At 51.8% G+C, this 12,723-nt stretch overlaps 2 protein-coding genes across 4 annotated transcripts in view; both read right to left on the bottom strand.

Moving 5' to 3' along the window:
• Positions 1-353: 353 nt before the first annotated feature.
• ADRM1 (ADRM1 26S proteasome ubiquitin receptor) lies at positions 354-7,666 on the bottom strand. 2 transcript variants are annotated; one of them, XM_062642194.1, is made up of 10 exons: positions 7,656-7,666; positions 6,651-6,861; positions 5,681-5,797; positions 5,477-5,600; positions 4,973-5,059; positions 2,825-2,906; positions 2,375-2,604; positions 1,935-2,092; positions 1,233-1,335; positions 354-579 (listed from the first exon to the last, which is right to left on the bottom strand). In XM_062642194.1, exons 2-10 carry the CDS (start codon positions 6,858-6,860, stop codon positions 473-475), a joined length of 1,218 nt encoding a protein of 405 aa, XP_062498178.1. In that variant the 5' UTR covers position 6,861; positions 7,656-7,666; the 3' UTR covers positions 354-472. The 2 variants fall into 2 exon arrangements, with proteins under 2 accessions (XP_062498178.1, XP_062498179.1); XM_062642195.1 differs by lacking the exon at positions 4,973-5,059.
• A 2,140-nt stretch (positions 7,667-9,806) lies between these two features.
• Positions 9,807-12,723, bottom strand: part of OSBPL2 (oxysterol binding protein like 2) — a 35,076-nt gene continuing 32,159 nt past the window's right edge. For both annotated transcript variants that reach the window (XM_062642247.1, XM_062642248.1), the window contains 2 exons: positions 12,320-12,410; positions 9,807-11,147 (listed from right to left, as the gene is read on the bottom strand). In XM_062642247.1, the coding sequence (XP_062498231.1) occupies positions 11,045-11,147; positions 12,320-12,410 (194 nt within the window). In that variant the 3' untranslated portion in view covers positions 9,807-11,044. The remainder of the gene's footprint in view (positions 11,148-12,319; positions 12,411-12,723) is intronic.

Here is a 12,723-nt window from a genome sequence, read left to right as displayed (position 1 = left end):
GGAAGAGGAATAATCAGCACAATAGGGACATTAGAAGTGTATTTGCCACAGGCAGCTCCCTCCTAAGTAGGCTTACTGCACTGATGTTCAGGAAGGCAATGAACCTCCTCAGGTTCAGCACTGCAAATCACAACCTGGCATGACCAAAACTGGCTGGCAGTCAGCACTGTGTCTTTGAGATGCTCATTACTGCTATAAATCACAGGGCTCAACCCTTTGATCACAAAGAAATCAGAAGGATCAGTCTATCCCCATGTCCAAAGCATCAAAGCTGAACCGTGAATAACTCTACTGCAGATAAAGAGCAAGTACTGCCTCCGTGTGCATGCTAAACAGAGGGAGAAAGAACAGTATGGCAGATAAAGAAAATTCCTTTATTTGTAGATTTATATAAGCATAATACGAAGTTAGTAATCCTACTGCAGTTGCTTAAGTTAGTATCTAGGAATATCTGTAAGGAAGAGCAAATAACTTAATCTAAACTCATATCTTCCTCTTCGTCTTTCTTGTCCTTGGAGTCTCCTTCCTTCTGGTCTGACTTGACGCTGTTCTGCATTGCTTTGGCAAAGGCTTCTACATCTGGAAGTTAAACACAGTAGTTTTGTTAGTGAACTTTGTGCTTTTTGAGATGGAGTTCATTGTTCACATGAGGTTAAGCTGTATTACTTGCAAAGTAAATGGTTGCTCTACTAGGAATCTATTAACTCTAACACTGATTCAATATAAAATGTTCATTTGGATATCTCTGACATAGATTTAAAGTGCATTTTATGCACTTCACTGTGCACAGGCAGCCTAAGACTAGAATTATTCCAGGAATGGAACGGATACTAAAAGCTCATTAGGTAAAGCCAACCCACTTACTTATTCCAGCAGTCTTACAGCCAACACTCTGTTCACCTGTTCCACAGGAGTCAGTAACAATTCCCACCAAAACACCATTCCTGGACAAGGGCACTGACACCTCCAGAGGTTTTTGCATCTCCATTCAGGAAACAAGCCTAAGGCTGCTCAGCAGAGCTCTCTGCAGAACCCTGCCTTCTCAAGTACAGCTCTGACACACTCTGTCTGCTGGGGAACCCCTGAGCTATGAACCTTCCCGTTGTAAAGAAACAAACAGCCCCGAACCAGCTACACGGAAGCCAAACCTGACATTCCCATTCCCTGGCTGTGTGCAGTGCACAAACCCACCCCAACAAACCACTTCCTCCTGCTCCCAACAGGATACTCACCTCCTTTATTAGCTGCATCTACTGCCTCTGCAGGTAAGCCAAACTGACTCATGAGTGGGCCCAGCTGTCCTGAAGCCAAGGCAGCACTGAACATGCTCAATGCCTGTGAATTGGAATCATCAGCATCAAAACCCTCAGTTCATATCATGTTTCTCCAGCACCAGCAAGTAAAAACATTCCCCCTTTCCCAGTCTCCTCACACAAGAGTTGCTGTAGCTGAAACTAAACCCAGTCATCTTTAGCCACTGAAATCTTGCATTGATAGATTTCAATCCGTCAGCGCAACTGGTTCCAGCTGGCCTGAAATACATCAGGTTTAATGGCACACAGACTGCCCCGAGTTCAGTGCTAGTGTTTCAAGAGGAACAAGGGCTGTAAGTGTGAGCATCATCTCCCTTTAGTCGCTTGAAATGACCTTAGAAGAGACTGCTGCCGTGCCATGAATGAATGTGCTACTGTCATCTGCCAGAGTGTTTATAATAAAGAGAAAAGTAAAGCCCAAATCCAATAGTAAAACACATTCTGATCTGCCCTTGGGCGATGGCAGGCAGGACTAGTGCTCCATTAGAGCACATCCCTTCTCCTTTCCACTTCTACTGAGTAACTTCCTCCTCTGAACAGTGCCAGGAACCTGACAGAGCAGGGCAAGAGGCCTGGGGGGGAGGAAGGAGACCTGTGCTTCCCATGAAGCCAGGCACCCACCTGCTGGAACTGAGGGGACGTCAGGGTGTTCTGAATCTCTTCTGCAGTCTGTGGCAGAGATTCCCCAGAGGGGAGGTAAGGCATCAACCGTTCCTGAACTTCGGCGTTGGCCAGAATGGGAGCCATTATCTCCGGAGTCAGAACAGTTGCCAGGTCAACTGGGAAGAAAAGAGGGTTGGCTATTAGGCTGTGCACAACCGCCCTGTCATGTAAGCTAAATGATCTAGTCAGGATTACTGGACATGCTTAGCACACTGCTAGCATCCTTTCTCCCTCTGTCACTTTTGGAGTGAGAATACGACTCCTGAAGCAGCCAAGAACAGCACTCAAATGAAGAATCAAAACCATAGACCTTTCAAGCAATTTGGAACAGGACAGGACAGTAAAACAGCTCCACAGGGCTCCAGGATCCAAGAGCTGCCTGGTCAGAACACTGTTACCTTGCTGCCCTCCTGCTCCAGATGGCACATTCATAGTAGCTAAAATGTTCTGGAGGTCACTCAATTGAATGGGCTGTGTTGGGCTGGTGGCTGAGCTGGTTCCATTACCCGAACTGGGCACCGGGCTCGGGCTGGTCACGGACGCAGCCGCAGGAACGGCCGGGGCAGGCGTCACCCGTGTAGAGGAAGTCGTGGAAGATGGAGTCACAGCCGCTGACTGGCTGCGAGAGCTGCGGACACAGTTAATACCATTAATGCCCTGCAACACCCGGGGAATTAAAGCCGCTTTTCAAGCCCGTTCACTACAAAGGGCTCCTGCCCCTTCTGGGAGGCAATGAAGCAGTCCTGATTCCCACTGGCTTTCCCATGCAGTAGCCCGCGATTCCTCCCGCAGAAGCAGCACCTTCACGTTACAAAAGCCCAACCACCCCAGAGCAGACGGGGCCGTACCTCGACGACGAGCTGCTGGTCGGGGGTCCCCCGCTTCCAAGCAGACTGGCCAGCCCGGGCCCCGTCAGCGCCCCCAGCCCACCTTCCATAAACACAAGAGGAGAAGGGGGTTAGAAACGTGTTTCCTCAGGGCTCTGCACCTCTCTGCTCTGGAGAGGTCACTCTTGTACCTGAAAGGTATTCGCTAAAATAGAGGAGGAGGGGGTGAAAGACCCCAGACCAACCCCCCCGCCCCGTTCTCTACATTAACAGCTCCTGTTTTCATGTCCCTGTTAGAAACTGCCTTAGAGAGCTGCACGTTTTAGAAAGGACCCGATTCCTAGATGTACGCAAGGATAACATCACTTCAGTTTGTGCTGGACATGATCCCTGTGCCACAGCCCTCGTATCTCCTGGTTCCCAAAAATCCAGCTTTGCTCTAAACTTGAAGGCCAAGGCCCTCAGCACAAGACCAGAGTTGCCACCGCTCTCTCCCCATACAGATGGTTTTGCAGCTTCAAACCTAACAGAGATGTGGCAGCAGAATCAGCAGAGAACGCTTCACAGGCAGAGCAAAGTAAGAACAACCCCACACAGAGACAGCCCTCCTGGTAGAGCAGTGATCAGGAAACCAACACAGCCTTAGAGCCAACCGCCATATGCAAAAGAAACCAGCAATCAGCCTCCTTCACCCACATCCCAACCAAGGACTTATCACAGGCTCAAGAACATCAGCTAAAGAGAGCTGGGGAAAGGCCCGGCAGAGGTGCCCTGCAGTGCTGACTCGATCATTCCCTACAATTCCCTTGAGCCACATCAGCCAAACGCTCCGTTTACCACACACGTCCCATCCAGTGGTTCCTTGTACCACACCTAGAATTAGACACGCGTCCCTACACAGCGCCTGCATCCATCACCCACCTTCTGGGATCTACCTGCAAGCAGAGGGCAGAACAACAGCGCCCCAATGGCAAACGTGATCAAGTGAAGCTGCAGACCACTGGGGTCAGAGCGAGCACTGGCCACCACCTCCTCCCTTTGCACAGGACCTGTTCCTATGGAACCATTCCCAAACCCTTCACTCATCAAAGCCCTCACAGCAGCAGGAGGCTGAAGCTAACCCGGCTGTACCCCACGCTGCTCTGATTGCCCTTGCTGGGAAAGCTTACAGCTCCTTTCTTGGAGGCAGAGACCTGAGAGATGCAAACCAGATGCAAAAGAACAGGCCACTACTGGGGGAAGAGATCCACACATTCACCACGACCACAGTCTGCAGAGGCAAGCAGATGGTTTCCTTTGTGTTACAGCAGTGAGCTTCATGTCTTACAGCTAGATATAAAGGCAAAGAAAGAAGAGCTGCTGAGAAAAAGTGATGAGAAGAAGAAGAAGAGTCTCAGGAGTTGTGAAGCTTCAAGAAGGAAGATCTTTTCCAAACACATCCTAAAAAAACAGAACCTTTCAACGCTAACACGAGAGTTGCATCCGAAGCTAGAATCCGAAGCTAAAAAGACTCTGGAGCTTAAGCACAGAACCTCAGTCACTGCCACCTGCAAGTGTTCCTTTGCCTGCCTCCACTCGAGGGTCTGACCTCTCAGAAAGTGCTCTGCTGGGCTTGGAGCACGGGTGGCATTAGGACCAAAACACAGCAGGAACTACAACACACCTCATCCCCTCAGGAACACAGCAGTGATTCACCCAGGAGAGAAAGCCCTGACCCGAGCCCTGCTCCTCTGACCAGAGGGTGCAGAATTCCTCAGGAGCTCTTCCTGCTTTGCACACAAATATTCACTGGATCACAGGCAACACAAGCAACTCCAGGGCTCTGTAACTGGGACATTCATTGGGAACGAATCCCGAGTTTCCAGTCCTGCTCCAGTGAATATTTAGGAGGAAGAGAAGGGGTAGAAAAAAGGAGAGGAAAAAAAAGGCAGCGGATTCAGAGGAGCAAGGAGCAGAACCGAGGTTCTTGCAGATCAAGCCCTAAGATGAGCGCTGCGTAGAATGGGGCACCCTCCATTTCCTGCCCCATTTTGTGCCCCTCAGCTCATCTCTGAGGCAGGGAAAGAAGCGCTATTCAAACCAATAGCACTGCTTGAAAACAGTGGCAGGTAAGATTTAACCTGGCAGGAGAAAATACCATTTTGGCATAAAGATATTAAAGCATTTTACCAAGTCCTCCTAAGCCCGTTGGTCCGATCAGCTGCATGAGCTGGTTATGGCTCATGTTTCCAAGAAGGCTTTGCAAGCCACCCTCACCTAAAAACAAAAACATTCTGAAACACAACATATTCACATTGGTTTGGTTTTTCACAGCACTCCGGCTCAAACAGCAGGAGATTAATTGGCATCACATTCTGCATGGAAAAAACAGTTTCAAGTGTTTACTGATTCATGATGCTCATAAAAGATAAATGCAACCTGGCTTCATAAAGAGGTAAGACTCCAGAGAATCCACTGGAAACACAGAGGTTTCTTCTGGCAGCCTTAACTTCCAGCCTGAACCTGTTTAACAGCCCACTTTATTCTGCTAAAAGCATGTTTACTCTGCTGCTATTAACCCTGTCCCCAGCTCACCCTCCACAGCACCAGCAACTGCTTCCTAAGGAGCTGTCAGTGCTCCTCCTACGTTCAAATAAAAGCCTCGGATGTGCAGGAGCAGAGGATGGACTGTACCTCCCAACGCAGACAGCTCGTGGCCTCCGCTCGCGTTGCCACCCAAAGCCCCAGGCATTGGTGGGTTGTTGAGATACTCGTTCACTTTACGACAGTGCTCCTCGTCCTTGTCCGTCTTCGGCTCCTGTAAGAGAATTGCTCCTTGGTACGAGTCAAACTGGGAGCGTTTTGTTCCGAGACCTTTGTTATGGACATCCCACAAACCTGCATCCAGAAGAAGAGTCGCTTGGATCCTGCCTTGAACTTCAATACATACACACGGCCCGTAGTGCACTGCGGCACCCTCTTGAATTCACAGTCATCGGGAAAAATGATCAAATCCTGGAAAAGAGGGCAGCACCTTGAGAAAACACATGCACATTCCCTCCAGCTCCCCAAAGACAGAGGCAGTGTGCGCTTACAGCCTAGAAACCAACCCTATCCTGGGCTGCATCAAAAGGAGCGTGACCAGCAGGTCCAAGGATCCTGCCCCTCTATTCTGCTCTCTTGAGACCTCACTTGGAGCACTGTGTGCAGTTCTGGTGTCCTCAGCAGAAAAAAGGACATGGAACTGTTGGAACAAGTCCAGAGGAGGCCACGAGGATGCTCAGGGGCTGGAGCACCTCCTGTATGAAGACAGGCTGAGGAAGTTGGGGGTGTTCAGGCTGGAGAAGAGAAGGCTGCGTGGAGACCTCATAGCAGCCTTCCAGTATCTGAAGGGGGGCTATAGGGATGCTGGGGAGGGACTCTTCATTAGGGACTGTAGTGACAGGACAAGGGGTAACAGGTTCAAACTGAAACAGGGGAAGTTTAGGTTGGATATAAGGAGGAAGTTCTTTCCTGTGAGGGTGGTGAGGCACTGGAATGGGTTGCCCAGGGAGGTTGTGAATGCTCCATCCCTGGCGGTGTTCAAGGCCAGGTTGGACAGAGCCTTGGGTGAGATGGTTTAGTGTGAGGTGTCCCTGCCCACGGCAGGGGGTTGGAACTGGATGATCTTAAGGTCCTTTCCAACCCTGACTATTCTATGATTCTATGACCTTGACCCTCCCCAAACCTCCTCCCATCTGCTCCTCAGAGCAGAGGGTTTGGAAGCACAGATCTGCCAGTGGTGCTCTTGTCCTGATTTATCTCAGAGAAGCCCTTTAGCAGTGGCAGAAGCACACAACAGCACTGACACACACAGCCCAGCACTCACATCCTCCACGTTGCCCGAAGTCCTGTCCTTCCAGCAGAAGTGAATGAGGGAATCATCAGTTTGCTGGATGTAAACGAGGCCTTTCCTCTTGTCTGGGGTCACGGTGCTGCCTTTCAGGGACATCTTCCCTGCCCGGAATTCCACCAGGTATTTGCTGGAGGAGCCGCGGGAGCCTGGCACCAGGCTTGGAAACAGCGCGCCCGAAGACATCCTGGAAGGAGAATGAGCGCAGGGGCGGTGAGAACCCTGCCCAGGACCCCTCTTCTCGGCATTAAACGTCCACCTGCGTCGAGAGCGCTCCACAAGAGGAATCAGCCTCAGGGCCTCCAGAGCTTCACGTCCAAAGGAGATGGAGCAGAAGCCGGGCAGGGCTCCGCAACGAAGCGGAGCCGGCAGCCACCACCCCCCTCGGCGCTTCCTTCTTCAGCTCACGGCCCCGGGGGGGATTTAAGAGCCACAGGCGCTGCCCTAACGCCAATCTCCAGGCTCCCGCTTTAGCTTCGGGGAGGAAAACCCGGGGCTGCCCAGCGCCAGCGCGGCCCGGCCGGGGGCCTGGGCCCGGCCTCCCGAGGGCAGAGCGCGGCAGCGGCCGCAGGTGGAGGCGCCGCTCGGGCCGCATGACGCTGCACTTGGGCTCGGCTCGGCTCGGGACCCGCTGCGCCGGCCCATCCGAGCGCACCGCGGCACCGGCCGGTCACAGCCGGGAGCCGGCAGAGCCCCTCACACGGCCGGGAGCGGGCCCGCGGGGTGGGCCCACAGCACGGCCCGGCCCCGGCGCTCCCCGCCCGCCCCGAGTTCCAGCCGGGCCCCGAGGCCGCCGCGCTGGCTCCACACGGCTCCGGCTCCGGCTTCCCCCTCCCCCGGCGGGAGACCCCGCTCCCCCAGCGCCCGCAACCAAGCCCCGGCGAGCAGCGCCAGGCCGGGGGATGCGGAGCAGCCCGGATGGAGGCCGCTCCGCCCGGCCCGGTCCTGCCCGGTGCCCGCCCCCGGTACCGGTACCGGTACCTGCCGCTGCCGCCGCCTCCCGCAGGCCCCGCGCCGCTCCGCTCTTCCGGCCCCTCTCACCGGAACCCCTCCCGCTGCGGGGCGGGGCCTGGCGGCACGAGGGCCCCACGGCCGCACGCGATTGGCCGGCGCTGCTGCCAGTCACGGCGGTGGCGCCAGGCGTCCCTGCTGTGTCACGGCGGCGGCGGCGGAAGATGGCGGCTCCGCGCCCCGCCCCCGGGTCACGGCCGGGGCGGAGCCGGGGGGCACCGCGCAGGGACGGAGCGGGCCCCAAGCGGGCGCGGGTGTGCGGAGCCAGCAGCCGCGGTGAGGGGCGCGGGGCCTGTGCCCGCAGAGCAGCCTCCGCCTCCGCGGGGAAGAGTCTGGACTTGGGCAAAGCCCAGGCGGACGCGGGACTGCTGCCGTTAAGCAGGGGTGAGCGCCGCTAACGGGGCTGCAGTTTCCAGGTACTCCAGGGGCGCAGCTCCCTGGGCTCGGTAACCCGGATACCGGGGGTTCCGCGCATGCCGGAGGGTGAAGAAGCTGCTCCCTGTTCCCTCACAGCCGAGCACGGCCCCTCCGGGATTCCCTTCCCCACAGGCCGCAGCCACCCGGCCCTGCCAGCACCGGGCCCGCAGCCGCTCCGCCTTCCACCGCCGCCGCCATCACGAGCAGAGCCCCAGAGCTGAAGCTGCACCAGCCCCGATCCCCCCTTCACCACCACCCTCAGAGCCCGCAGGCAGCCCAGGGAGGACGAGGGCTCCATGGCAGCAGGAGGTGCTCAGCTCTGACTGCATTTAAATCACCGCTGTCTCATCAGCGCAGCCACACACGGGACTGAACCAGCCCCAGGTCCCTCCTGCCCTCGCAGACTCAGTCTCACACCAATCTCTGTCACCATGGCGAGGCCCAAAGGGTGTTAAGTGTTTATTATCGTTCCTTTCCAGCGGGCTGCTCTCCAGGGCTGTATCAACGCAATCTAACACCGGTATCGTATAGACAGTGTTTAATCAAGTTATAAAAGTGACATTCTTTCAAAAGGTGCAAAGTTCTTCATGTCCTGACACGGAAACTACTGAGGCGAGACCTGCATCGAAAAAAAAGCATGTTGAGAGCATCAGGAGTCCCAGGGGAAGCCAAGCCCAGACCTTGGGGCCCGGAGGGAAAAGAACCTGAAGTGTTGGCAATGAACAATGAATTAGAAGAATGGGGTTGGAACGAGCCTGAAACTGAACTGAAAACCTCAGAGGAAGGGGAGAAGAGGGTAAGGACACAAGCAATGGAGTGCTCGTAGTATAGGAACCTTCCCCGTTTCTTTTAAATCCCACGAGGATCCTGCCTGGTTTGGATTAAACCATTGTTTTGTGCTTTCACCTAATGCCAAGGCTTCAGGTCTTTGAGCTTAAATCATGAGATGCCAACCTGTACACTTCTTACAAACAGAGCATTGCTTCAGCAATGACACTTCCTCCATTCAGTTTCTGTTCCTATGTGAACACCACCACTAAACACGCTGTTTAGTTCAGGCAAGCTTTAACCTCCCATGAGGCACTGAACTGGAATCCTCAGTCCCCACCTCACCACGGGCTCCCGGTGCCGCCCGCAGCGGGTTGGGAAGGGGTCCCCGTGCCCGGCCCGGTCACCAAAGTTCATTGTTTTAGATAAAACCGCATTTTTGTGCTGTCCCATGGGGCTCAGCAACGTCCGTGTAAGAGCCAAGGGTTCCTGTGCTCACGAGAAACCGAGGCACCCCGCTGCGCCCCGTGCACCGAGGCGAGCCCCGAGACCTGCAGGCACACACAGTCTGATTCCTGGCAACAGGAGCAGGTTCCAGGCTGCCCTCAATCGTTACAGCTTCCCTCATTTCTGCAGGGAGGACAAGACCTAGGTTTCCCCCCGTTTAACGTTACTCTAACCATGATGGGCCTGGCTGGACACAAACACGTCTCTCCACCAGCCACTCAACTCTCCTCTGCTTCTTAATGCTGAGGCTGGAAGAGAAGCCCTTTCAGCATCTCCTCTCTGGCTGAAGCCACATGTGTCCTGGACATCAATCACACCATGAGCTCCTCCAGCTGCTGGTGCTTAACACCAGCAATTGCTGAATTGCTGAGATCCTACAGCTGTGCAGCCGCTCTCCCTTTTGCCTGGGTACTCAATTAAAAACTTGGATAAAAGCAGCAGCAACATCAGGATTAGCTTTAACGACTGGACTTCCTTTTTCCAGCCTCTCTCCCCCCTCGCCCTTCCCCAAGTGTTCTCACTTGAACGACAATGAATGCGTCAATCCAGTCATCCTTTCTAGGGTTATATGGCTTTGATGGTTTGACATGGAACAAAGGAAACCTGACTTATTGACATCACGTGCTCACAGAAAACTTATAATAGGTAGAACTCTGCCAAAGCTTGATTTCTGCTTTTTCACAACATACAAACCAGACATGACCTAATAATGAACAACATGCAAACCAAAACGTCCCCGGAATATGAACCTCTGTGGCTAACAGACACCAAAGTGCTTCCAAAGAGTTTAGCCTAGAAGCATACATAGCGCCAAAGCTGCCAAAGGTAGTGCAGAAGATTTAAGCCTCCAAGTGGTAGCAAGCAATATATTTTACACTGTAACCACCTCGACATTCCTGCAATTGCTTCCAAAGCTTCTGGTAGTTTTAGAACAGCATTTGACTTCAGAAAAAGCACAGTTTTTAATGCACCCTTCCCTGCTCTTTAACGTATGCTTTATGTAGGTTTATCACAGGTATACAGTTTAATGCTCACAGTGTCCCAAAGTTGTGAAGACTCTGTAACAGACAACTACACGTTGGGAAGCTCAGGTTGGGTTTCGTTTCCCCGAGTCAATCCATTATTGAATCATACCGAGGGGCCAGGCGCTGGTCCCCCCGTAGTGCTACATACCATATGGGAGCTCACATGCATCTCTTCACAGGGAGCATCCACAGCACTAGATTTGATCCTGCTGGTACCATGCTTTTCATCCCTGCTCCGAGTTCCAAAAACCTTCCGATTCTTCACTATTGTACTAAGTAACAAGGATATTATCTCTATTTTATTTAAGTTACGTAGTTCTCAAGGATGTTATGTGCTCTACTGGGTACAGCGAATCTTCCTGACAAAGAAACTAGGGGGGGAAATGAAGAACCAAAAGGTGCCTTTGAAAATTAGTGAAAATATGATGATTTCAGGTGCAGCTTTATGGACAGAATGCAACAGTATCTCAATATTTGGCAATCCAACATTAGTGCTAATGAAATCCTTGATTGTTGACCCATAGACTGTGTTAAAATTGACTTAGAAAAGCTGGTTTTTGCTATCAACAAAACCAGTGACTGGCTTGGAACGAAATCTAGGAGCTGGATGTCCAGATGAGATGAGCGATTGGTTCTGTAATTTCAGTATATGTCTGGGCAGTCTGAGAAATTCCTATCAAAATAGCCACCTGAGTACAGCCAGTCTGAAGTCCCAGTGTAGGGGTTAGTGCCTTGATGAAACCATCTGGAAAACAAAAGAAAGGAAAAGGAAAGAAACAAGGAAAAAGCAAATAGAGTGAGCAGTTATTAAGAGGGGAAAAAACCAACTTTGCTTCTTTCCTAAAACACTGGGAAAAACACACTGCTATTTCTTATTAGAAAATGAAATCTCTCAGGAAATAGCCTGAGCGTGAAAAATAAGGCATTAAACCTCCTACACAGTTATCACCACTTGTAAAGCACCTTTTCTATGATTATTTTTAACCTGAAGTCAAGGAGGAAAGAAAGGGCTTTCATCCTGTCGCACTGCAAACAAAAAGAACACCGATACTCTAGATTAGATGGATTCATTTTACTTTAAAGGAATGCCAACTCCCTTCCACAACCCTTTTTGTAATCCTGTCCAAACAGGAAGGAGCCTGGTTCTGAGGAGCTGTACTCTGCAAGAACAGATGCTCCCTTTTCAGCCACGTTGACTGAAAACAATTCTGTGTTTTCTGGAAGAGCTTTTCAAAGGCATTAACTGGAATTAGGCTGTAGCTGCTCCTCCAGGCTTTGGGAAGAGGACGTCTCTTCGGAATTTCAGGAAATCACAGGAGCATCCCAAAGTTCTTGCCTTTGAAGGAAGCACCTGCAGGAACTGGCCATGAGCATGCACTTGACTGCAGAGCACTGGCGTCTGTGTAAAGGAGCCAGCAGGAGCAGGCTCCAAATCACACATCACTGATGCATTCTGTGACAGGGAAGCCACTCGAATATGCAAGAGAAAAAGCAGTTTCTGAGGCATCCAAGGCAAGAAGTCGTAAGAGTGAAACAAAATGCCTCAGAGGGCCACAATGTCTTACTCAGCTGCCAAAAGCTGCACAGGACTTGGTTAAAGAACAGATGAGACTTCATGTTTTATTCATTCTAATGAAAACACGGCATCTGCAGGCTGCAGAAAAACCCAAAGAAACCTGACATTACCACAGTACTTCATTAGCTTTCAGCACTTAGCATTGGACAACTTTGGCCTGGAGAAGTTATGAGCAATTTTGGCTTCCAGCTACATTTAGCTGTTGACCCAGCAAATTTGCTTTAGGTGACATTAGTGCTGCCATGCAGGAAATCAAACACACTGTCTTGAATCAACATCCTTCAAGGAGCGCACCAAACCATTCCAAGCATTAAACAAATGCCCAGCTTCCCTCCCCTTACCGTGTGTGCCACTCCACCTCATCCTTCGCACGCTCCTTGCGAGCAGCTCGCTGTTTCTCCTCTAGTCTCTCCTTTTCTTTGCTAGCCACATCTAACAAACACGGCAAGAAAAGATTGGTTACCTTGCAAATAGAAACAGAAGAGCAGAGAACACAGAAGAGACTGCAGGGAAATGAACAGTTCATGGAAGCAAGAGAAAGCATTTGCTGTACAAAATCTCACTGAACAATGACAATCTCACACAACAAAACCCCTCAACTGTCATTTCAGAGCAGTTGCTACGACAAACACAGTGTCAGAAATGAAACTGGGGTGGTTTATCTCTCAGAAACACTGCAGGGAAGAACTCGCATTAAGCATAACAGAGTGTGACTTTCACTATTTGGCCATGTGGTTTCGGTGAC

Source organism: Pezoporus occidentalis, unplaced genomic scaffold (assembly GCF_034315485.1).
Source record: "Pezoporus occidentalis ecotype Australia unplaced genomic scaffold, CSIRO_AGI_Poc_V1 ctg70, whole genome shotgun sequence".
Lineage (NCBI taxonomy): Eukaryota > Metazoa > Chordata > Aves > Psittaciformes > Psittacidae > Pezoporus > Pezoporus occidentalis.
Note: the sequence above shows the minus strand (reverse complement) of the source record. Positions and strands in the feature narration are given on the sequence as shown.